This window comes from Antechinus flavipes, chromosome 6, assembly GCF_016432865.1.
Source record: "Antechinus flavipes isolate AdamAnt ecotype Samford, QLD, Australia chromosome 6, AdamAnt_v2, whole genome shotgun sequence".
Taxonomy (NCBI): Eukaryota; Metazoa; Chordata; class Mammalia; order Dasyuromorphia; family Dasyuridae; genus Antechinus; species Antechinus flavipes.
In genome coordinates this window covers 150,628,689-150,655,961 of record NC_067403.1, presented here as the reverse complement: position 1 = coordinate 150,655,961, position 27,273 = coordinate 150,628,689, and the positions used below count along the sequence as shown (strand labels likewise).

The following is a 27,273-nucleotide window of genomic DNA, read 5'->3' as shown; positions in this document are numbered from 1 at the left end:
GGGATAGCACATCAGAATAAAAACCCTGAAAGGGCTATGTAGCTCTGGGGGAGTATGTTTAATGTCTCCCCATTCTTTTATATCATAAAATGTAAAAAATTCATAATTTCCTTGGAATAAATAAAATTATTTGCATAAACTTTTACAAAAAGGAGATGGCTCTTAAAAAAAAAAAAATTGGTAGGGTTTCGTTTCAGAAAGTTTGGAAACTTTCTCCTACGATAAATATTTTCTCCTAATCTTGATCCGTAAATTGAGGAGCGGGTGGACAATTACCCTATTGCATCAGCGGTCACCTTTGGACCAGAGGACAAAAGACATCACCTTTAGAATTTGGCGAAATTACCCCAAAACCAATCAAAATTCCACAAGCCGTAAATGAGTAAATCCCTCCCCCCGGAAACAGGCTGGCTTTTGCAGAAAAGAATTTGGGGCACTCATCTGATAATTTACTGGCCGAAGCCCAAAACTGATGGAAATGTTACGCATTTCACCCGGTCTTCGTTGCACAATTATAAAATAATCAGACGGGTGTCCCCAATACTGCAGATAAAATTTCACGTTCCTCTTCCTCCTCCCAGAAGAGGCAGAGGAAACAACCCATAGATCTATTCACCCCCTCCCAGGAGCTGTAGGAAGGGGAGGAGAGAGGCGGCCTCCACGCTGCGCAAGGGGCGGCGCTGCGGCCGGGTACGCACGGCCTCTGCCCAGCTGAATTCGGCCGCTACTCCCGGGCACCTCTCGGCTCTGCGGCGTGGAACACAGGAAGACATGGCTGGCCAGGTAATTTGTTCGACAGGTGCGCGGTGCTGCTAGGGCCAAGGACCTGTGGAAGGTTCCCGGGAGGCCGTCGCGTGCGCGAGCGAGCGGGGCAGTAGGGGAAGCGGCTACAGGCGTCCCCTCGCCTTTGGCCTGGATGCTCGCGGTGCGTGAAGGAAGAGGCCGCGGGGCTGAAGGGAAGAGGCAGCGGAGAAGAGGCAGGAGCGTTTCCCCGACTAAGGCTTCCAGCCCCCGATTTTAGGGAGCCATGCGCCTCGGGGCGCTTGAGATGCTCTGGAGCAGCTGCTACATAGTTTCTGCTTTTCCGAGAAACAAGATGGAACAATAGCTGGAGAGATTGAGCATTCACTAAGCGCTTACTGTGTGTCAGTCCACAAACATTTTTTAAGCTTTGGCGATATGGTACAGGCACTCTTTGTTTTCTAAGAGCTTATGAAGGGAAGTAAAAATAGCAAATAGGCATGTAAGGAAATATCCAAAGGGATTGTAACTCTATCCGGGAGCTTTGAAAAGGTCTAATGACCGAGGGGCAGTTGTGAAAAAAGAATATCCCATGCATGGGGATAACCTGTATTTGAAGAAAAAAGCTAGCCTCCCACTTTGTCAGAAAGGGAATCATGTGTAATAAATTACATTGCATAGTAGAAATGGTCCAGATTTTGAAGTCCTCGGACCCAGATTCAAAATCTATGTGCCTTGGGCAAGTAATTTAACCTATCCTCTGAACCTCAGTTTCTTCATCTGAAACATGGGGCCCCAGAACTAGGTGATGCAGAAGGTTCCTTCCAGCTCTAAATCTTGTGTTGCCTGATGGAGTAGGGCTTTAAATTCCAAAGGACTTTATTAGTTTATCACTAATAGTAATAGCTGGGATTTCTATGGGACTTTATAATTTATAAAGACCTTTCACAATAACTCTCGTGGGACAGGTAAGGTATAGCAAAGCTATTCAAATTATGGGTCCCATCTCTTAACTGAATATGGGAGTCCTGAAATTATCCGTATATGTTTGATTTGTATACCTATTTTATATACCTATATGTTTAGGGTCAGATAAAAATTTCTCTGGTGAAAAGGGATTGAGAGTGGAAAAAGTTTAAGCCCTGGAGTATATCTTACTATCCTGAAAGGTGTTACAAATCTCTAATTTTTCAACTCCAAAATTATGGTCCTGTGAATAGTTTGTTAGAAAAATCACCAGATTTGGCATCAAAGCATCTGTCTTCAAAGCCTACCTTGGGCATTCTTTCCAATCTCTTCTAGGTAGACAGCCTCAGATCCCTTTCAGTTCTTAATGAGTCTTTGAGCCATATAGCAAAGGAAGAAACTGGTTAAGTGATTTTGCTTACCATACAGCACTGGATGGGACTTGAACTCAAGTCAATAACATCCAAACAGTGCTAGGCATCCATAGGGAAAGGACTTTTGCCTGAACCCTCGTGTGGTCTCAGACAACTTAAAAGTTTCATGGTCTGAATTAGGAGTAAGTGTAAGTGGGCTTTAGTTAAAGTCTGTCATTAACCAGTTGTATGATTTTGGATAGATCATCCTATTTTAGGACTTCATTTTCCATAAAATGAGAGATACTCTGTTCTCATATTCCCTTAAAGGGCCAGAAATTCTATGACTCTAAAGACTAATACTAGGAGAACTAGTATATGTGCATCAAACCTGGGATTTATCTGATCAGATGTTCCTTTAGGGTAGGGCCAATTTCAATTTTTTTTGGAATTTTGTTCAGTCAGTACCTAAGAGTATCTTTAAATGCTAAATTGAATTCATTTCAAATGGTGGCACCAGTGACTAAATTTTGGGACAAGCCTACTGGGATTCCTTTTAGAAACAAAGAGTTTATCCAGATATCCAAAACCCATCTATTTTGTGATGGTCATGCAGAAAAAGACAAGAGTATGGTAATTAAAATATTAAAAATCTGCATTGCATCTCTCAAGTTGCTAATTTTCCAAAATATTCCATAAATAATCATTGAGAACTCAATAAGGCTTTTTGTGTTTTAAACACTCAACAAAAGAATGAAATAACTCTTAGTTACTGTTAAATAGCTTAAACACAGAGAAGCATATTTGGGAGGGAGGCCATTAACAGTTGGGATCAGGAAAGGCTTCATGAAAAAATAATGCATGAGCATATCTTGAAAAAAAGAGAGGAATTCTTTAAAGCAGATGAAAGGAGGGATTGAGAGGAGAAGAGGACATCCAGTTTAAAGACAGGGAGAGAAATGGAACATGAGAGATCCAGAAGACCAATTTATTTGGACCAGAAAGTGCAGAAAGTGTCATGTATAATGAAGCTGGAAAGCAGTTTGGATGCAGGTGGTTAAAAAAAAAAAAAAATGCAATTTCAAATATAGGAATTAGTTAATAAAATATAGGTATATATAGTATATATAGGTAATATATAGGTAGTATATAGGTAATCACTGGAGTTTGAGTACCAGAATGACCATAGTCAGAGCTGTGCTTAAGAGAGAAAAAAAAAAAATCATCTTGTTAGAGCATTAGGACTGGCTTTTACAACAGTCTGTAGAAGAGAGGGAATGAGGTCTTATACCAGAATAATAGTTCTGGGAATAGAGACAAAGCATCAGATACAGCAGGATGTGACAACACACTGGATGTGTGAGGTCAATGAGAGCAAGAAAGTAAGGTCATGAACTTGGTAGGTGAGAAGTGATTTCTTCAGAAAAAGGAAAGTTTTCAAAATCATTTTTAAAAATTAATATCCAAAACTATCTCTACATTTAATTGGGAAAAATAAACAAACAAACAAAAAAAAAGAATTAAAGCTGGAAAAAAGAAAGATGGAAATTTAAAAGGGGGGTAGGTTTAGAGGTTCAGGTAGATGAGTTCTGTTTTGAAAAAAAGTCACTCAAAAAAAATTTTTTTAACTTTATAAGCTGGCATCCATTCCTCTTTTAATTAATTCTGCGAAAGTTTATAAAATACCTACCATGTGCCAGACATGGGGATATAAAGGTAGTCTTTAATTGATAAAATTACATTCTACTGAAGCATTATATAATGGGTATACAAATAAGTACAAAATATTTGTACATTACCAATGTACGTAGTGACAAATTTGTAGGGGACCCACTCAGATCATGTGACCTCCAGTTATGTTCAGCTATAAGGTACCAAGAAAGCACATGATTGGGATAATTCAGGGATCAAATATAACAGAACATGAGCCAGGATAAGACAAAGGGGCAAATGAATCAATGGGAAAGGACATTTTTAAGTGAATTGACCAACTCTAAAATGACTAGGGAGGGAAGGTGTACTAACTTGACTTGTAGCTGAGTGTGGTATCATAAATTTTTGAAGGGCTGAACATTCTTAACAGACCTTACAGACTTAAGACAGTATGTTTATTTTCCTAAAACTATCATCATTGAGAGGGGGAAAATGAAGCCTTTTTGAAATAACTCAAAAAAACTTAAATTTTAGGCAAAGGTAACAAGTAAACTCTAAATTCTGTGCTAATTTTTAGGTTTCTGTGAGTGAATTCCTAAACCATGTAAGGCAGTGACTATTTTCTAGGAAGGAAAATACCCAAAAGTACCTGATTTTGAAATTCACTTTTTCTTGCTGCTGTTATTATTTGTTCTAAAGTTTTGGAAACTCCTGGACAATGGAGGAGAAAGTCACAGTCTTCCTAAGATTAGGTTTCTACCAATTACTATATGATGCACTGTCAGCCAAGGGAAAGCCTTATACTTATATTCAATCATACTGATAACCACAACCTAAGTTGAATGCAAAATCATTGAACTAAATAAATGAATGAGAAAGCATTTAATAAGTGCTCACTAATGAGGTCCAATCGGTCACAAAAATACAAGTAATGAAAGTGGGGAGTCATCCAGGATGAATTCACAGGCTCAGGCTATTTCTAGATTAAGGGGCAAAGCTTTATTATAATACCATAAAGCAAGTAAAGTTCCTAATGAACTCAAAATTAATCAGGAGCTAGTTGTGGGTCCTTATATTAGGAAAGTATGCTAATTGTGTATGTTAGTAAATCCACTGGTGGTTGTGGTCTTCCTATTTATTCAAAATAGCCTCAGGGAAGCTGACAACTCTAGCTTAACCTCCAAATTGTATGAGATAATGGTGGGCATCACTACAGGATAGCTCTTTCTGTACATAATAATGTCAGTACAAGATAATTCTACAGGGTCAGCTTGCTCCTCACTGGGACACACTTAGATACTGGGTTACAGAGACATAATATTTTGCTAGGATCCATCCATCCCATCACTTACTACATACTGGCGCTGTGTTAAGTGCCAGGAATACAAATTGTAAAGTGAAACATTCCCTACCCCTTAGGAGTTTATGTTTTATTAAGTAGAAGGAAACAACTTACATATTAAATAGTGGTAACCAGAGAAAGGACTATAAATCTGGGAAATCACTGAGAGAGTAAGTGCAACCTTAGGGAAGTCGATAGACAGCCACTTCCAAGGAAAATGTAGCATTAATTTGGTTGGGAAGGGAGTAGAGCATAAATACCATATAGACTTTGTAGCTTTGAGTTTCCAGTTTGGGACATTGTTTTTGCTTTAGATATGCAGTAAATAATATGTGTTATGTTTCTGAAGCATGTTTGTGTGTGCCATTATGCTTATCCCCAGACACAGTTGTTTTTAGGCAGGCATTCAGGAATCCTCCTCTGGGATTTTCCTTTGGAGCATACATCCTTCTGAAATGACAAAGAACCCTAGCATAGATATTCAAAACCTGTCAGATTTAATACTTTGTTTTTAATGAAAATTTCGTTAAAAGATGTTTTTGTTTGCTGATAAGCTGACCACAAGCTTATTTCCTTTTTCTTTATTCTTTATTTATTCAGTGATATCCAAGTTACTTGTGAATCTGTGGTTTATTTTCTAAGGATTAGTGTTCATAGACAATTATCAGTAATTTCCAAATTCATCACAGTTTTGATTTGTATTTTATTGAGGCCTTTTGTCTTTACATCAAAATAATTTCCTACCATATTAAGCCCTCTTTTGTAAAGAAAAACATCAATACATAAATCTTTTCTGATGCCATATACAGCAAAAGCGGTTCTCTTTTGCCTTATTTCCTACCTAGCCTTAAATGGATATTGTCTCAGAAAAACTGAAAACTGGGAAAGACCTTATCAGGGGTCCTTAAACTACGGCCCGCGGGCCAGATGCAGCAGCTGAGGACGATTATCCCCCTCACCTAGGGCTATGAAATTTCTTTATTTAAAGGACCACAAAACAAAGTTTTTGTTTTTACTATAGTCCGGCCCTCCAACAGTCTGAGGGACAGTGAACTGGCCCCCTATTTAAAAAGTTTGAGGACCCCTAGCTTATGAAGATGATGGTCTCACTCCATCAGGGCCATCCCTAGTCATCTTCATCTATATCTTGCCTCCAGAGGAGATATTTGGCTGGTGACTTTGCATACCCCTATTTGACTTAAATCCACTTCACTTGCATGTCACCTTCCTGATGTCACTGGTTCTCTTCCAGAACGAAGGACAAACAACAGTTCTATCTTAGTAGCCTCTCACTTCTCTGGAAGGCAAGTGAAACTTTTTTTGTCTTCTCTAGGCCCTCCGTTGTTCAAGAGAATAAAAGCTTTCCCTTTCTTCCTTATTCTAGGTTATAAAATGCAAGGCTGCTGTGGCCTGGGAAGCTGGCAAACCTCTTTCTATAGAGGAAATCGAAGTTGCACCACCAAGAGCTCATGAAGTTCGAATTAAGGTAATTACATATCTAAGTCACTGGCAAAGTTTGGTCCTTGGCCCAAGTTTTCTGGATAAGTGATTGAGTTGAGAGCTCTTCAGAGGACAGAATTGGGAGATAAAACAAGGAAAGTAGTTTATCTTGGGGATCAACAAAACATTTGTTTTTTTCCCTTTTCTCTTCCTATAGGGCTGCTAATTAGATCTGCCCACATGGAATACTGACTTCCTACAGCTTATTTATTTCTTGTGGTGGTTGTAAGAAAAATTTACTCTCTGGAGTCAGAGCAGACAGCCAGAGGAGGGAACAAGCTAGGCCCTATCCAAGGCACAAGTGTCTTTATCTTTTACTACAATATTCAAAATCATCTTCTGTGCTATCATTGGCCCAATCTGCTGCCCTTGGTATTTACATATATTTATATAAAAAACATAACATACATGTTGAGTGATTTAAAAGCCCCAGGCAGTTTCTGGGTAATAAATAATCAATTTGCTAATTAGGCTAGTTGGTTATAAATTGATGATTAGTGATCTCTCTCAGTAATCAAAGACAAAACCATAGAGATCCCTAAATGCTGAAGTACTTTTAGAAGGGGAAGGTTTATTTTCTGTTACCCTGACAGGTAAAAAATCAACCCTAATTGGTGAACAATTAATGAAGGGATGGACTTCCAAATGAGGATGTGAGCTAAAACCTCCCACCTTCAGCTCCTCCTGCTGAAAACATGGCTTGATCATGAGCCTGGGCTGCCTCCAGCAATCTGGACAGGAGAATCCATCTCTATCCAGGCCACTCTAATTGGTTTTCTCTTTTGTAAACTGAGTTCTTCTAGACTACTGTGGAGAGACACAAGGCCATAGGCTCAGTTCTTTGGGACTAATCTCTAGATTAAATTCCGTTTACACTATAAACAAAAATAAGGACCCCTAATTAGGTGGGATCCACCCAAGATCATGGAACATACACCCTGAAAACTAGGCCAATCTCACCTATCATCAGCCTTGTCCTTCTGAGACTATCTGAATGACCTACTAATCAGTCCTTGAATGAGGAAATAGAAAGGTTTTTCTTAATCCTGATTTAATAATTGGTTATTAATAAAATAGAAAAATAATCACTTCTCTCAATATTATAGTGTATGTGAGGAGTATGAAAAGTTAGATTTCTACAGATATAATCAAAACAGGATGAAGAGAGAATTGAAATATCTTGTTAAGGTATCTCCAGCCAATCACTATGTAAGTCAAAGAACTGGCTAAACAACACAATCCTTGAGAGAGATCCAGCCTAAATAGTTCCAAACCAGCTAAGGACAGTGACAGTCACAAGCCTTTTTGACATGTGGAATGGGCTAATAAAGAAGTTTATAAATCCAAGCAAATGTAACTAACTTAGATTGTAAATCCAACCCCTCCACACTTTGAAGGGAGGGGTAAGGAACAGAACTAATGTAGAAAGCTTACTCCCACCTCAGTATTCTATGGGTGTCTCACCAGTGGACACACTTGTTTCTCATGAGAATTGCCAAATAAAAGATTTTTCTTTCATTTTAAAAGAGCATGGGTTGGGGCAGCTGAGTAGCACATGGATAGAGCTGGAGAAATAAAGGGAAAAAAATGAAATAATTCCTGCTCTGAAGGGACTTACATACTGTTAAAAAAAAAAAAAAAAAAAAAAAAAAAAAGGAAGTAGAGCAATAATTCCAGAGGAACCAGTTACTTAATATTTGTGAAACCTTGACGACTCCACATCTCCATTTTCTCACCTGTAAAATGAAGATGCTAGATTTAATAGTCTTTAAAGGCCTCTTTGGCCCTAAGAATATGATAAAAATCAAGGCAACATCTTTCTTTATATGTATTCTGAGTTGCCTACACACATGCATAGACTTATCCACATTCTGTTTCTCTGAATATCCTGATAGATTCTTGCCACTGCTGTTTGCCATACTGATGCTTATACTCTGAGTGGGGCAGATCCAGAAGGGTGTTTTCCAGTGATTTTGGGACACGAAGGAGCTGGAATCGTGGAGAGTGTTGGTGAAGGAGTAACTAAGCTCCAACCAGGTAGACTCGTGATTAGATACTTGAATTCCTTGGCTTGTTGCTATAAGAAAATCACTTCTACAATCAGCTGCTTACACCATTCATTGAACAAGAGATTGCCTGCTCAGTGACTTGTCAAAATTGATCTCACTCTTCATTTGGCAAATACAAGGCTTTTTGTTCTCTGATTTCATAGACCACTGCTTCTCTGAAATCGTTTGAAGACCCTAAACCAGCTTTGTTGTTCTTGTTTAAAAACTTATTAATAGCTGACTTAAAAAAAAAAAAGATGCTTTACCAAAATTAACTTTTTTATTGTCAGTGTTCTGAAGTCTCTGTCCTGAGATTATTACAGAGATAAAAAAACAGCACATTTAGTACATGGGAGGAAAAGGAGAAAGAAGAGGAAGGTTATGATGCATATCAAGCACTTAACATTGTTGGTTTTGACTTCTTTTCTCAAATCCTTTTCTTTTTTTCAGTCCAGCCAAAATTAAATGAAATATTGAGACAGTAATGTTTTTTTTCTTTAAACTTTAATAAATGCTGCAACATTTTTTATTAGGAAATAGAATCTCTCCATTAAAAATGCTTATTGTTTCCATCTGTTTCCCAGGTGACACTGTCATCCCACTTTATATCCCACAGTGTGGAGAATGCAAATTTTGTAGGAATCCTAAAACAAACCTTTGCCAGAAGATAAGGTTGGTATCATTACAGTTTATGTATATTTTTAATGAATGCACACAAAAAATCCCCAACAAGGAACCATTTGGTTGCTTCTAAATAGTAATAAAATTAATTTTCTGTTTAACTCTTATGACTGTTTAATGTATTATGATAATTTTGTTCTAAGATTTATTTGAACTGAAATTTGTCTCATTAGGCTTTTTGTCCATTGAAAATTTAGAAATTTAGATCAATCGATTTTATTGATTACCTTTTATGTTCAAAAGCTATCATTTCATCAGCATAGGAAACAGAGACTACCTTATGAGAAAGCTACTACCAATGCTGATCGGCACCTGCTCTGAGCTACTTATAGGTTCTTAACTTTTTTTATGCCATAAACCTTCTGGAACTTCAGGAAGCCCTATGGACCCCTTCTCAAAATAATGTATTTATATGCATAAAATAAGATGCATAAATGACTAGGTGGCACAATAAATAAACCATCAGCCCTGGAGTCATGAGGACTGAGTTCAAATTCAGCTTCAAACACATACATGACCTTAAGCAAGTCACTTAATCTCCTCCCCCCCCAAAAAAAAAAAAGATACATAAAATTACAAAAGCAAATCATTTATATTGAAATGAAAATAGTAATTTTTTCCCCCATCCAGGTCTCTCTTAAATCTATTAATGGGCTCCTTGGGGTTTGATCTTTGTTTAATAGTAACAGTGGCTGCCCTTTATACACTCTGCATTCTAGCCAAACTGAACAACTTTGTTATTCCTCATACATACTATTTCATCTCTATGTAAGGAAGAATTGCACATGTTAAACATATATTGTGGTCTAGGGGTAAGGGTGAGGAGAAAGCAGGGGAAAAAAATTAGAACACAAAGTTTTGTAAGGATGAATCTTGAAAATTATCCATGTATATATTTTGAAAATAAAAAGCTTTAATTTAAAAAAAAAAAATCATTATTTCATCTCCCACCTTGAGAGCAAGGGATGGAGATTGTCTTTTTTTATCTTTGCCCAGCAACTAAGACAATGCCCAGTACATAACAGATGATCAGTAAATGTTGAAGTGTAGAATTCTATATTTTTTCCCTAGGTTTTCTTTAGTGCATGGTACATTGCATGATTATGATCCCCTGTGTAGTAAATTAAGATTTGTTAATATTTTGGAAAATTGGCCTCAGTCATGTTGTTCTTAGGACAAGTCCAGATTCAACAAGTCAAAAACTTAGATTCTAGTCCCACTTCAGTCACTAAGTAGATCTGAGATCCTACAATCACTTTTACTTTTTTTGGCCTGTTTTCTTCTCTTTAAAATGAAGACAATGGACCAGATGACAAGTTTTCTTCTAGATCTAACGATTCTATGGCTTCTTTAAAATGTTTTCCCTGATCTCTCAAGGATTTTATGAAATCTTGCTTTATCCTTTATTTTCCTTTTTCTTTTCTTTAGAGTTACCCAAGGGAAAGGATTGATGCCTGATAATACAAGCCGGTTTACCTGTAAAGGGAAGCAAATTTTTCATTTCATGGGGACCAGCACATTTTCTGAATACACAGTGGTGGCTGATATTTCTGTGGCTAAAATTGATCCTTTGGCACCTCTGGATAAAGTTTGCCTGCTGGGTTGTGGCATTTCAACTGGTTATGGTGCTGCTATCAACACTGCCAAGGTAAGAGGATGGTCCGTCTTAATTTCTCATCCAAAAAAAAAAAATGTTGCCTTTTAGCCTGGTCAATTTTGTGCCATGCCCAGCATTTTAAAAGAGATATATCCCACTGGGGACATTACTGTGCCTATCAATAAAGATAAAGCTGGCTTGACTTGTTTTGAAAGCTGGTGGTTTAAATTTATATGGGCTCTCACGAGATCTCTTGTTCATCCAGGTGGAGCCTGGCTCTACGTGTGCCATCTTTGGCCTGGGAGGTGTTGGCTTGGCTGTGATCATGGGCTGCAAGGTGGCAGGGGCTTCCCGCATCATTGGGATAGATATCAACAAAGACAAATTTGCAAAGGCTAAGGAGTTTGGAGCCACCGAATGTATTAACCCTCAAGATTTTAAGAAGCCAATCCAGGAAGTGCTGGTAGAAATGACTGATGGTGGAGTTGATTTTTCTTTTGAATGTATTGGTAATGTTGGAGTCATGGTAAGTGTGTTTATCTTCATTTTCTCTTGTTATATGGTAGTGAAGTTTTTGTTTGTTTTTATATTGCTTCCTTAATAATTCAGATAGTGAGATTAGAGTGTCAGACTTCAAATAAGCTACATCCCACCCCCAATATTTTTCATAAATCTTGGGCAAGTCATTTAATTTTTTAACCTTCATTGATAAAATGGAGACATACATACCCATGGTACCTGTCTCTCAGGCTCAATTGAGACAATGTTTATAAAATATTTTCCATACTTTAAGATGTTATTTAAATGCTAGTTGTTATTGATCTATTTATCAATAAGCATAAATCTACTATGTGCCAGACATGCTGTAAGATGTTGGATTATATTGATATATTACAAATATATATAATATATATATATATAAGAAGATAATCCCATATTACAATTAAATAGACTTTTAATGATTTGAGTCACTGTAGTTAATGATAAAGAAGTAAGAAAGAATAGTTAAAGAAAATATTTCCTTGTACCTAAAATGACTCAAACAACTTTAAGATAATAGTATATAATATGATATAATAAATATATAAATATTAAGTATTGTATATGTGTATAAAGTACATAGAAATATGTGCATATATGTATAAATATGTGCACATATATGGTAGACCAAGATTGAAACAAACTTAAAAACAAACTAACTAGGAATAGTCAACTAACCCTTGCTTAACTCAGTGCTCTAACATACTTGTTAAATAAGTGACAAGCTTTTAGGGATTCAAGGTAAAATTTTTAAATGAGAAAGGTAGAAGAGAAGTGAGGTTGAGTTTTTCAGGGTGGTTTTTTGCTGTTTTTTGTCTTTTTAAAATCATTTTTAACACGCAGTAAAACTTCAGTATTATAGGTTGTGAATCAGTGCTAGACTACTTCATTTGAATTAAGAAATTATATTTTAAAGTAATGAATATCTAATGGGTTTTGAAGGGCTGTTTGTTTTTTTAAAACATGTTTTAAGGGTTTTTTTTTTTTTTAATTTAAAAAAAAAAAAAAGACTTATCTTCTTCAATAGAGGTCCTCCTTACCCCATCCCATAACATATAACTCCTGCAAGTTTCTGAAATTCCTCACTGTGTATATCACTTCATTTCCTACTCTACTTTGCGTCTCTACTTCTGGATCTCCAGAGAGCAGCCTTGGAAGCTTGCCACAAAGGATGGGGAGTCAGTGTGGTGGTTGGCGTAGCTGCTTCAGGTCAGGAGATCTCCACTCGTCCATTTCAGCTGGTAACGGGCCGTACTTGGAAAGGGACAGCCTTTGGAGGTAATCCATTTCTATGAACCCATTTTGAGTACTTGCCATATCAAAATTTAATCCCAGAATCGTTTACATCCATTAACAAGCATGCTTTAGAAATCACCTTTCCCCACTCTCACTTTATATGTGCAAATTTAACACCAGCCTAAACACACTAAATCTTTTTTTTTTTTAATTTAATGCAATATCAATGAAAATACCAAACATTCACTTTGTAAAACTACACAAAAGCATAATGAAGTTTATATGGAAAATCAAGCAAAAATATTTTTTAAGAATGACTTTGACCAAATAAGACATTTTGACTATTATAAGTAGCCAAATTAACTGTAAAGGACGTGTGGAGAAAGATGTTATTTGTATCTAGAGAAAGAACTGGTAATTAGAAATATAGAATAATCACATTCATATTTATATATACTTGCATGCATGCATACTTACATATTATGTATATACACATGTACCTATTTGTGTCTAATAGTAACTATTTCTAGAGTGGGGAGGGGAAGAAAGAGGGAGAATGAAAAAGATACATTTATATGATAATTGCTGTATATTTAAAAGGAATTTTATATATAATATATAATTATGTTAAAAAGAGTTGTACATATAACAGATCTTCATTTTCATGTGCAGTCATCTTTTTTATTATGCTATGTTATGGAAATACTTGTATCCAATGAATTTTTTAAAATATATGCCCTTTAAAAAAAAAAAAAAGAAAAGAAACATTGAAGGAAAAGCTGTTTAAAACGGTCTTGAATTCCTCACTTAAAGCATATTATAGAATTTTAAACCTCAGAACTATATGGTGCTGAAATAACTGTTTGGACATGTATACTTATATTGTATTTAATTTATACTTTAGCATATTTTACATGTATTGGTCAACTTACTATCTGGGGGAGGGGATGGGAGGAAGGAGGGGAAAAATTGGAACAAAAGGTTTGGCAATTGTCGATGCTGTAAAATTACCCATGCATATGATTTGTAAATAAAAAGTTATAATTAAAAAAAACTATTTAGTGCTGGGCCAAAACATCAACTGATTAGAATAGATAAAGCCAGCATCCAAACAAATATATCATAAATGGTTAGTGCCTGATAGATAATCCTTTAGAAAATAAAATCTGGGAAAAGGATTGTCAAGAATAAGTTGCCTTATTAAAGACCAGCTTGATAATAGATTTAAACAAAAATTATTAAAAATGTAGAAGAAAATAGACTGCTACAGCATCTCAGTCATGGGGAAACATTTTTTGATTCAAAAATAGGGAGCCTTATTAAGGAAAAAAGAAATATTTGGCTACTCAGAATAAAAACAAATTTTTTTTTTAAATAGGGGGCAGCTAGGTGGCGCAGTGGATAGAGCACCAGCCCTAAAGTCAAGAGGACCTGAGTTCAAATGTAATCTCAGACCCTGGGACAAGTCACTTAACCCCAATTGCCTCAGCAAAAAAAAAAAAGGAAAATTGGTGGTAAATGATAGACTTTGACATCTACAATAATAATGTTAAAAAATTCACCAAGCCTTGGTGAATAAATGGTCAAAGGGTATGAACAGCTTTCAAAAAAGAAAAAATAAATTGTTAATAATCACTTGAAAAATTCCCAACTTCCCCAATAATCAAGAGTTATATATTAAAACCATCTTGAAATGTATCAGCAAAAAATACTTAAATGTAGTGAAACTCAGTACTAAGGGGATTATAGAGGAACAGATTTACTCATCATTTTGGTGGATTTACGAACTTGTCAAATCTTTTTGCAAAGTATGGCAATAATAATAAAAATTGCCAAGATAATCCTACCCTTTGAACTACTAGTTCTGTTGTGGAAATATATCCTGAAAATGTTACCATAAATCAGTTCAAAGATTTTCATAATTGTATTATATATAATTTCAAAAACTAGGAGAATAGGGCTAAGGGACTAGAGCTCTGAATTCATTGGTTGAAGAAACTCCCTATGCCAATAGAGGTTGGTACCTTCTTTCTAGTTTATAATCTTAGGTTGTCTAGATTATTGGTTTCCAACTTTTTGGTTTCAGGACTCCTTCACACAATTATTTAGGACCCACCTTGGTTGAGTTGGTTATATATACTGATATTTACCATACTTAAATGGTAAATATTTTGATATTATTATGAAGATAGTTTTGTTACAAAATGTTCTTCTGTCAAGTTGCAGTTTTTGATTCTGACAATTACTACTTGTGAGACTTTGCTCAAGTTTCTTCTATAAGCAAAGTTTGTTCCTTTGCAAAAGGAGACTACCTACCTCTTACACAGTAATTAGATTTACATGCCATTTCTAACTTCTGCGACCATGCTTCTTTTAGTGTATCCAACTCTTTGGGACTCCATTTGGGGTTTTCTTGGCAAAGATAATGGAATGGTTTGCCATTTCCTCCTTCAGCTAATTTCACAGATCAGGAAACTGAGTCACAGTGTTTGAGGCCAGATTTGAACTCAAGAAGATGAGTATTAACTGACTCCACTCCCAGCACTCTGTTCACTGCACTGTCTAGCTGCCCTTTCAGGTTCTTTGCAGAAAAGGTAAAAATGGAAGAAGTCAACTGATTTTGGTCATGATTGTGACTATGTCTAAGGCCTGCTGGCTTCAGAAATAGCCATCACTTTGCTGATGGCAGTAAACTCCAAAACGCCGTTGCCTCCCTAACACCTCCAGGATCAAATATCTTTTCTGTTTTATAATCAGAGCTTTTTTGTAATTTACCCCCCCCCCCCCCAATCTACCTTTCTAGTAGTTTTTACCTTACTCTCCTCCATGTAATCCTAACTCCTGGCAGTTCTACAAACAACTCTGTTTCTTAGCTCTGGACATCACTGCCCCACTTACCTTCCCTGACTTCTCACAAGTCTCAGCCAAAGTCCCACCTTCTACAAAAAGACTTCCCCACCTCTCCTTAGACCTAGTGCCTTCCCTCTGAGACTACCTCCAATTTATCCTTTCTGTGTCTTGTTTGGACTTATTTGTTTGTACATTGTCTCATCCATTAGACTGAGAGCTCCTTGAGAGTAGAGCTTTTGCTTTTCTATGTATCTGCAGCTCTTAGCACACAATGTTTGACACACAAAGTAGGTACTTTAATAAAATTCAGGCTGACTGACAATCTATCATCGCATTATTAAGAAGCAAGCATGCCTTGGTCATCTGGAGTCGTGGCAGATTGTTATGTTGATCAGAGTTCTCAAATCTTTCAGAACTATTTTTGAGATATTTTAAATTATTCAAAATCATTTTTACAGTGCTGTGGTTACTGTACGAATTGTTCTTCTGCTTCCTGAAATTCACTCTGTTATCAGTGTCTACAAATCTGACAAGGTTACTCCAAAACTATTTATTTCATCATTTCTTACTACAATAATTTCATTTATCTTCATAATACCATAATTTGTTCATTTAATCTCAGATAATGGACATCCACTAAGTTTTAAGTCCTTTTCCCTCCATTTCATTATTTTAATTGCCCCCCCCCTTAAATTCCACACACACACACACACACACCCCTTAGATTATTTAAGAATCCTCTCAGGCTATCCAGACATCAGTTGAATAAAAATCTCAGATCATTCTCCCTTTTCATCAACTACTTCTTTTATTTGTGGCAGTCAAAAATGCTAATGTTTTCTTGATATGGCATAGTGTCCCATAGGAGCAAGGCGATAATCCAGCTATGTTTTGTCCTAAGCAGACCATATTTAAAGTATGCTATTGAGAAGAGAGTTATTAATCCAGCCATTTTTTGTTAAAGGCTGCTTATTTACAAGGCACACTGTTCTAGAAGCTGGTGATAACAATGACAAAAAAGAAGCAATCCCTACACTCAAGGAGTTGACATTCTAATAATGGTGAAGGGACTTGGAATTTTGTCAAAAGAGGATCAGTTGAAGGAACTGAGGGTGTTCAGCCTTGATGAGAAACCCAGAAATTCAGAAGTAGGAAGACTTAAATAGAAAAAAAAAAACTGGTCAAACTAATCAAATCCATTCTCAGAAAATAATCCTTTTTTCCTCATCTCCTAGAAGTAGTCTCTGAAAGCCCTCAGTGAATGGGGAATCCTGTTTTTCTTAAAGCATAAGAAAAACTTGCAGAAGAAAAAACTCGGGGTAGAGAAAGGTTGTTTGGAGATTGCATCCAAAGTTGTAACATGGAATCCAGATTTCTTATTTTGCTATTTCCAAATGGTAAAAAGCCAACAGGGAGAGGCAGATTTTAGGTCAATAAGAAAATTAGAACTATGTCTCAGGAGACAGTGTTTTAAAATCAGAAAAGTCTTAATGTGGACAATGGCTGACCACTTGTTGATTATTAGTGTTACAGAGAGGTTTTGTTCAGATGTGGGTTTGTCTGTTTGCCTCTGAGGTTTTAGAATTCTTTGAAATGTTAAGACATTTTGGTAAATTTTGAAGTCCATTAAAGGAAAAGATTTGTTCTGCTAGCCAATGGTCTGTTTCCTACTGCCTGTATACACAAACCATCTTTCCCTATCCAGAGTTCACTTGAATTCAATCATTTCATTTCTCTTTTGGTTACTATTAGGATGGAAAAGTGTAGAAAGTGTTCCAAAATTGGTGTCGGAATACATGTCAAAGAAGATTAAAGTTGATGAATTTGTGACTCACAACCTGCCTTTTGAACAAATTAATGAAGCCTTTGAGTTGATGCACACAGGAAAGAGGTAAATGTTCCCCGTGGCTGAGTCACAAAATATAGTAATTAATGGGGAGTCAGGGGAGGGACTTGAGGTTCAGGATAGGAAATAAAATAATGTCTTTGAAGTTTCAAAAATGCCTAGCACTCATTCTTGCAATAATGTAAAATAAATCTTTCCTACATTAAAAAAAAAGTAATTGATTAAGAATTTGGGGGTCATATTTTACTGGCATTTCTATAAGCTGAGGAAATCACAACTTGCTATCTTTTATCCTCCACATGGAAAGAGCATAAAACAGGAGTAGATAAACTAAGCATGGATACCTACTCCCGGGTGACCCCTAAGGAAAGTGCTTTGCTCTCTTATTCCTTTAAAAATTTTGTCCCCTTTGTCACCTTCTGTCTGCCCTCTCCTCCCCTTCCCAGTAAGCACCCACAGACATCACTTGGCCAAATTGATGATGCTTTAGTCTGTAGAAATTACTGACCTGACAAAATTTCTACATCAGCTACATCTTTTCTTTTTATGCAACAAAAATGCCTTCTATTCCATGCCCTTCTCTTCATTATTTGGGGGAGGGAAATAACATTTCTCATCTTCAGTAGTTTATGAACTATAATACCAAACACTTTTAAAGACAATTTCAATAGTTCAGTGTGTGGGAGAAGGGGAAATATGTTTTTTTATTTGTGATCAATAATGCTGAATTGTTTCTTTTTTCTAGCATTCGAAGTGTGTTGAAGATGTAAATGTTGAGAGCAGAATGTGATCATCTCTAAGCTACTTGAGCCTCTCTATATTAATAGACATAAAGCTAAAGACTGACCAGCATTTCCTCCTGCTTTAGTTATCTGATCTTGTGAATAATAATTTTATATAATTCATGATATTACTGTTGAATGTCAGTAGGATCACAGATCTATTTTCTAATCTCTACAGGGATTTTTATTGATCTAATTATAGGTTGCCTTGAGATAAAATGATTTCTCCACTGCTGTTTTTATAAAAGCTTTGTTTTTTTTCTCATATTTTGCTAAAGGAGACATTGTAGTCTAGTGTATAGAGAGGCAGCCTTAAAAGTTGGAAATTTTGCTGCTGACAGTGTTTCCAGCGATTCTTTGATTATAAATTACAAATAATAATAATGATGGTGGTAATAACTAGCATTTATGTAGCAGTTTAAAATTTACAGGCCACTTAACAAATAATCTTATTTGATCCTCACAACAACCTGAGAAGTAAGTTAGGAAACTAAGGCAGACAGGTTAAGTGACTTACCCAGGGATATACAGCTAGTAAGTATGGCCGTATTTGATGGCCTCCTAATTCCAAATCTGGCACCCTATGCACTATGGAACCACCTGCTTATTTAGAAATTTAGAAAGGGCCATAGAAATTATCTAGCCCAATTCTGATCTCTTTACAAATGAAGATACAAAAGTGGCACAATGGAGTTGGAGATTCTGGGTTCAAATCCCACCTCTGCCAGTGTATTTGCTATTAACCTTGGATAAGTCATGTCAGGGCTAGACTAGATAACCTCTAAGGTCCCTTTATAATTATATGATCTTTTGATGAGTTTAATTTTTAAATTGGGTGAAGTCAAGGGAGCAAAGTGACCAAGATAGCCCCAATAAAAATGAGAGAGCTGAAAGGGACCTTGAAGGCCATCAATTCCAACTGCCACCTTTTACATGTGAGGAAACTAAGACACAGTGAGATTAATGTTCCCATGGGTATTAAGGATCTGAATTGGCATTTGAATCCAGGCATTTTTAACTTCCAAGTCACAACAACAGCTTATAGCAGGGACTAAAGTTACCACTTAAGTTAATGAAGGTATCCAAGTGACCTAACCACTACCAACATGGGACCATACCAGCTTTTGAGATATGGTCCCCCAAGATCAATAGCAGAGAACTTCTTTTCCTAGTCTGACTTTCCTAAGATTGGTGAAAAAGGGCCTTCTCAAGTCCTTAGCAAGACTCTTCTTTTAAAATATATGAAGGCATTTTCTACTAGACTCATTAAAAATATTCCTGGTGACTGTGTTCCTTTGATATATGTTTCCCAAGGCTCACAAACTTGATTTGGCTTTTTTTTTTTTAATTAAGAATTTGTAAGGATGCAGATGGTACTCAATAGCTGGTATACTTGCAAGCCGTTCTCTCAAAATAGAAGAATTTTTCAGTTATGCTGAATTAAAACAAATGTTGGTTCTATGGGAGGAGTGTTAATTCAAAGGCAAATATGCAAATCATTCATGAAAATAAAAATTAGCTCATTCAGATCATTATATTTTATTAAGAAGTTTGATTCAACAATTTCTGACAAAAATAAAAGATAATAAACTTTAAAATTTATTAAATATATAAAAATATATTTAAAATGTATTTACATATGCCCAGGGCTAAAGTTTATGAGAAGGCTAAAATAAACACACGATGGACCAATAACTTTAAAAAAAAAAAAAAAAAAAACACTTCCCAAAGTCCTGTTAGACTAGTTTGGCTAAAATTGAATCTCTTGGTTGAGCAGAGAGCTATAAGAATCTAAGTCTCCTGCCTAGCCCACGTTTCAAGATCAAGCAATGAAAAAAGTACTTTGTATATGTTAGGCTTTCCTAGATACTGAAGATACAAAGATAAATAATTCCTATTCTTAAGAAGCTTTTGTTCTATTGGGGAGAAAGCATACATATATAAGTATATATGGAATAAATTTAGGGCAAAAGAATGCTAAGAGCTGGGGGATCAGGATAGCTTTAGGTACAAGTTAGTACTAGAATGCACCTTGGAAGAGAAAAGAGATTCTGCCAGTCAGAGATAACAAGGAGATTCATTCTAGGGAATGCATTGTGCATTTGGGAATGACCAGTACAAAGGTATGGAGATGGGAAATTGACTGGTTTGTGAGGAACTCAAAGAAAGCTGCCTTGAGAAAGAATAAGGTTACGAGGGAACATGGAGCTCTTCAAGACAGAAAAATCCATACACACACAAAATACCCCTAAATAAGAAGCAGTCATAGACTGCTTTATTATATTATTTGCAATAATATAGTAACTAGTGCCTCCAAATTGTCTTCTGTTTCAGTTTTATAATTTTTTCCCAAACTTCAGATATACCACCAACTTCCCAGTCATCCAGATGTGATTCTGGATCCTCACTCTCACCCCCCACACCAAGGGCTGTCAATTTATACTTTATTAACATTTCTCAAAAGTATCTTCTTCCTTCTGCCTTGATGCAGGTTCCCATAACCTGAGCCACTGCAATAGGGTGCTAGTGTGTCAACTTGCCTCAACTCTCTCCTCACTTCATACTCACACACACACACAAACACACAATCCAAGTAGTATCCAATCACCTTCAGGAATAAAATATATAAAATCCTGATTTTTGACAAAGTCTTTTATGAGGTGCTCTTCGCACCTTTCCAGTCTTCTTACCTCTTAACTTAAACCCCTGTGAATCCTGAGATTTCCTTTCTATTTCTTAAGATACTCCTTTTTCAGACTCAGAGTTTTCATTGGCTGTCCCCCTTTACCCACCTACATGTTCTCCCTCCTTATCTCCACCTCCTGGACTTCCATAGCTTCCTTCAAGTCCCATATAAAATCCCAATTTCTCTAGGAAGTCTTTTGTGATCTCAATTCAAGTATCATTACTCATTAGTTGGTTATTTCCAATTTAGACTATATATAGCCTGTTTATACAAAATTATTTGTACTCTTGCCTCCCCCATTAGAGTTCTTTGAGAAGAGGGACTATTTTCCTCTGTTCTTTATATCCCTAGAGCTGAGAGAAATGATTAATCAGTTAATATTGGAGGAGATCCAGGTTCTCCTTTTCGATTTCCTCATTTAATTACTAAGTCAAAGCAACCTCTGAAGGACAGGCTGATGATGAGATTGGATTAAATCTTGGGCAAGACCCCATCCAAATGGAAAAGCTTAGTTCTGATTAAAGGGTAAAAACCATCTTAGGGAATTCTGGCCCATTGTTCAACTGCCAAAGTGGTATGGATGGAGAATAGATGCTTTTGTAGAGATTGTTCATACAGAGCGCTGAATGTGGAAATAAGTCTATACAAAAGTGACATAAGCAAAGTCAAGATTCCCCTTACCCCTCATTAGAATAATCCCACTTCATTATAATATTCATTCTTTCATTAATTGTTAACCAGAATTCATTGCTGTCAGGAACACTCAGTCTCCAAGAATATTTAAATCTTCAGTGTCTTTCCCTCTCCCTCAGGGTTATCATTGGTTTATGAAAGAAAACCACTGATCTCAATCTATTAATTATTTACTAGCCATAATTAATAAATTTATTGTTAATTACCCAGAAATTATGTCTCTTGGACTTTGCATTTATTACAGTGCTCAGGGCAGTGCCTGGCAAATAGTTGATGCTTAATAAATGTTTATTGACTGGTTGATGTTACCATCATTTTCCAATATTAAAATAGAAGCATACTTTGTGTTTTGTCCCTACAAACATGTTACTCGCTAATATAATGCCATTAAATGTCTTTTTATCTTTGTAATTAATTTTTTCTTCAAAAATCTACCTTCTTTCCCCTCTTACCTCTTCCCAACCCTGCCCAATAAATTCCCATATTGGTCATATCCAAAAAATGTCTCATTCTCTATTTTGAGTTCATCACTTCTCTATCCAGAAATAGATAGCCTATTTCATCTTGAATGAAGATGGTTAGTCATTTTAATCATCAGCCTAAGTCTTTCAAAGTCATTTGACTTTACATTATTGTCTTTGTATAAATTGTTCTGGTTCTGCTCACTTCACTCTGCATCACATCACGCAAATTCTCCCATAGTTTAGTTACATGTTTTCTTCAAGGACCAATAATAATTTTCTGCTGAATATTATGCAATGATCAACTATGACAGACTTAGCTCTTCTCAGCAAAAAAATGATCCAAGATAATTCCAGAAGACTTATAATGGAAAATACTATCCACCTATAGTGAAAGAATGATGGAGTCTGAATGCAGATTGACCCATTGTTTTATTTGGGGTTTTGTTTCTTTTTTTGCCTTGTGATTTTTTCCTTTGTTTTTTTTTCTTCTTTCACAACATGACTACTGTGGGAATGTTCAACACAATTGCACATTTATAACCTATATCAAATTGCTTGCTGTCTTTGGGAGGGGGGCGGAAGAGTAGAGGAAGGGAAGAAGAAAAATTTGGAATTTAAAACCTTATAAAAAAGAATGGTAAAAACTACCTTAATGTATGATTGGAAAAAAATACTATTTACAAATAAATACATTCTATCACAATAAAAAAAAGTTCTGCTGAAAGGGGATGAATGTCTTTGTGGAGACATATAGTAGATTGTGTACTGCCAAGTTCCATAGCTTTTTTAGACTTAATTTCTTTTGTCCCTGGTTAACATTTGAAGTGAGTCTAGAGCTATTAATGAACTGTGCCTTCACATTATCTCAAACATGTATAAACCAATTCTTCAGAAAAGTTCTGCCAAGAAATGGCTTTTTCTTTTATAACCATCTGAAGCCAATTCAGTAGTGAGACATAATACTCAGGGCCATTATAGTGGCCTTCCTGAATATTCCAATAAATATCCTGCAAAGAAAAACCAAAGAATTATATAATAATTGACCAGAATCAGACAGCAAAAGCTGCAGTTTTTTTCTTCCTGAGCCTGGTCAAAGAGAGACAAGAAGAAGGCACCTCATCTCTGCATTGCTTTTTCCTTCATGTTTTTCTCCATCATGGTTCCCTGGCCAGAGGGGCAAAGAGGGAACCTGAAACTGTCATTGTTCCAAGAGTAATCATCTCAATATCCCTTGGGAGCTAGGTTAAGAGAGGGATCAATAGGAAAAGATAATGGAGTCACTATTACTATGTTCTCCCCTAAATGACAGTAACTTCTAGAATAGGCCAGAAAATATGCCAGGCACTCTGCTAAGTACTGGGGATACAAAAAAAGGCAAATACAATTCCTCATCTTGAAGACCTCACAGGCTAATGCAGGGAGGAAGCATATGAACAAACAAAATACATTCAAGATCATTTGGAGATAACCAAAGGGAAAGGCTTCTTGCAGGTGGGGAGATTTTTTTTGAGACTTAAAAGAAATCAGGGAAGCTAGAAAGCCCAAAGAAAGAGGGAAAGAGGTCCAAGCATGGGGAGCAGCTGGTGAAAATACAGAGTAAATAGATGGAATAACCTTTGTAAGAAACAGCAAGAAGGCCTGTGTCATGAGACCACAGATTATTTAAAGAAGAATAAAAAGCCAGAAGATTAGGAAGATAGGAAAAAGCCAAATTAATCTACTATGAAGGAGGGAATCTCCTCTTAAATCCAACATCACTTGCCTCCAGATGTTAAAGAGAAAGAAAAAAACATAAAACCAGCAAAGAGGAAAGTGGAATTCATCTAATATATTATGAACATGTCAAAGAAAAACTCCCAAGTCAATTTAAAAATCCTAAAACAAAGAACTGAGACAAAATTAATATGCAAAATTATTGATCAATTATTAAAATTAATTTTATATAGAATTAATAATATAATTAACAAAAGAAATGGAAGAAAAGATAAAATGAATTATATAATATTCATTAAAGAATGGTTATAATTTAAGCAAACACAAGAAATAAAGAAGATAATTTACAAAAATAAAAAGTAACAAAAAAATTTTAAATGTCAATGAAAAAGTCACAAAGAATAAATGAAATCAAACAAAAAAATTATTGGATAGAGGATAGAGTGAATACAGTACTGGCCCTGGAATTAAGAAATCAAATTAGGTATCAGACACTTACTAGATGATCCTGGGCAAGTCACATAACCCTGATTGCCTCCCCTGAAAAAATCCTTCCATAGGATTTATACGTATTTTAGCCAGATAGATTATCTTTGTTTTCAAAGTTATAAACCTTTATGGTTAACATTTTAATGATGAGGAGAGCCCTGAAACTCTTTCTCTCTCTGACTTCTGGGTAAGCCATGAGGTGGAGCACTTGGAAAGCTCCTTGAAGGAGAGATTCTCCTTGAACCCTGACTCTGTAAAAGACCCCGCTGACGGGAAACAGGATAAACAATCTCATTCCCTTATCCTAAGAGACAGGTACCACCCCCATTGATAACACTTATTACTGATTAAGCTTCCCATTGAATTAAAGATCAGCCTTGAGACACTCATTCAATTCTAAGATTCTATTCTAATTTCAGCTCAAGCTTTGCTGACCAGCCCCCATCTAGAGCAAACCCCAGCTTGTAGATAAAATGAGCCAACTTGGGGCTCAGTCCTTGCAGAGGACCTAATATGCCAAGGAACCTCTTCCTGGCATAGCAGCAACCTCTGCCCGCTGAAATGATATTCTGTTTCAGCATTACCCTCTCTTTATCTTCCTCACTATTTCCCTAACAAGACTTTATACCTCTATGTCGGGATTTCTCTGCTAGAAATTCTCTTATCTCTCTGCCAGGACTCCTCCACTAGAAAATTTACCTTGCCACCAAGGAATTCAGCCTTTCTATTCATGCATGGCAAAGGCTGACTTCCCAATGCCAATAATAAACTTCTTTTGCCAGTCTAGCTTTTTGGGCTTGTAAATTCCTTTATGAAGGACCTCTGCGCCACCAGAAGGGGATTCCCATAACTCCCTACCCTGTGTCAAATCCTAAGGGGATTTAAGGGAGCTAAACCTCATTTGGTTCTCTAAATCCTGAACCTGCCACTAACCCTAACCACCAGGAACACTAATCTTATCATTTGGTTCCCAAACTGGGAACCCCGAAATCTAGAGCTCATCATTTGGTTCCCTGACCAAGAACCCTGAAATCTAGATTTCATCATTAGAATAGCATATTCCAAGCTCACCTCTTTTTTTTTTTTTTTTTTTTTTTTTTTAGTAGCAGCTGCTAAGTCTTGTATAAGTTTTACTGTGGTTCTTCCATTTTGATCTCCTTTTTTCTGCATAGTGTATTTTTTCTTTTAGCTGGAGGTTCTACTGCTTCTGGGAGCTTTCATTATGGTATTTCCTTCTAGAGATGACCTGTAGGTTCTATTTTTCTAGAAGTACTGGAAAATTCTTATAATTTCCTGAAATAAGGAAATATCCAGACATTTTCCTGATTATAATTTTAAAGGGTACTTGACTTGTTTTCCAAATCACTTATTTTTTTAATTTTTTTTTTATTTTCAAAGTTTTGATCTTGTTTTGATATTTCTTATATAATTGATTTTTTTTTCTCACCAGCCTCTTCTAATTTTAGAGCATTTAGTTCTTGAGTAAAGTTTTCTATCAAATGTTCTAAGATGTCAATTTTCCTTGGAATTCTTTCTTACCTAACTTTTTCATTCTGAAATCTCTTGTTCGATTTTCTCCAAGTATTCCTGCAGTTCCTGACCAGTTTTTTTTTTTTCCTTTGAAGAGTTACCTGGATTTACTGTGGGATTCCTATCCTATTTGGAGCATCTCTCAAAACCATAGCATTTCATTGTAGTAGTCATAGGTTTTCTTGTTTTGCTCATAGAGAAAGGATGTCAAATTCCACAATTACAGTGTGGGTTTGGTGTACTCTCATTGCCTGTAAGTCCTGAGAACAAAGAGCCAGAGTAGGTTTCCTCTTTAATCAACTCCTCTTTCTACAAACTTCTGCTTGTTACTGGGTTCTTGGATTTCTCCTTGCTTTAGGTTTTGCCTCAGGTTCATCCCCTCTGCTATTGGACTCAGAGATCGTTCCTGTGCTGTTCTCATTACAGGCTTCAGGCACTGCTCAAGCTAGATTTGGCCCAGACCTTGGGGAGCAAGGTGCTGAGTAGACAGAATGCTGGCCTGGAGTCTAGGGGACCCAAGTTCAAAGTTGATCTCAAAACACTAGCTGTGTGAAGTGGACAAGTTAGGCAAAAACTTGATTTAGTTTCCCCATCTGTAAAAGGATAATAATAATAATAAATAGCACTTAACTCCTGGGGTTGATGTGAGAACAAAATGAAATAATTATAAAGTACTTAACACGGTGGTTTGTAAATGTTAAGGTTATAATTAGCAGATTTTACTGGGGCTCTCCAGGATCTTGCAGAAATGGCCTGTGGCTGTTTTCTGTTATATTTGAAGGTAGCCCCAGAAGGACAAGACTAGCCTCAGGCTCTTTCCAGAAGTGATAGATCTGTCCAGAACAACTGAAGTCTGATCCTTCCTGAGCCAGGCAGCCAGCCAAAGATTTGGGGAAGACTCTCCCTGAACTCGTGTGATTTGGCTTTGATTGGAGAGGGTTCCCTGGACTGAACAAAATGTCCCAAAGTAGATTTCCTGCTGCTACAGATCTTGAGAAAGGTTAAGATCGGCTGGGTTTAGGGACTATGGAATTCAGAAGCAGCCTATAAGTGGTGTTTTGTTCTCGACCTGCTTGGGATTGTCTATCCCAGAATTCCTACAGGACTCTAGGTATTCCTCTATAGATTATTGGGTTGGGTAGGGAAGTCGAGATAATTCTTTTTATGGCCTAGTAGAGTGGGGTCTAAGTTTGATGAAGTGGAGCTATTTCTGGATTCTAGCCCACTACAATTTTTTTCCACAATTCCCTATTACTTTCATTTCTGAATACATCTTTTCCTCACCTCATCAGCTGTTCCCGAATAGCAATAAATACAAGTAAGGGTATATTTGAATATTTATTGTAAAAATATATTTGTATTTCTAATCAAGAAAATGAAGGGAAAAAAAACAATTCTGAAAAACTAATCAATAGCCTGACAGCATACATAACACTGCAGGCCCACAGTTTCCTATCTTTGCAAGAAGGGAAATAGCTTTTATAGTTGAAGACTGGTGTCTTTCTGTAAATAGGTTGCTACCATACAGTATACATTATCCTATTTTAGGGAGGAGGGAAACCC

At 36.3% G+C, this 27,273-nt stretch overlaps 1 protein-coding gene across 1 annotated transcript; it reads left to right on the top strand.

Annotated features, from left to right (window-relative positions):
• Positions 1 to 451: 451 nt before the first annotated feature.
• LOC127541245 (alcohol dehydrogenase class-3) lies at positions 452 to 21,727 on the top strand. The gene is made up of 9 exons (XM_051966484.1): positions 452 to 783; positions 6,440 to 6,541; positions 8,451 to 8,592; positions 9,188 to 9,275; positions 10,713 to 10,932; positions 11,147 to 11,407; positions 12,564 to 12,699; positions 17,260 to 17,398; positions 18,099 to 21,727. The coding sequence occupies exons 1-9, from the start codon at positions 772 to 774 to the stop codon at positions 18,121 to 18,123; spliced, it is 1,125 nt and encodes a 374-aa protein (XP_051822444.1). The 5' UTR covers positions 452 to 771; the 3' UTR covers positions 18,124 to 21,727.
• The last annotated feature ends 5,546 nt before the right edge of the window (positions 21,728 to 27,273 follow it).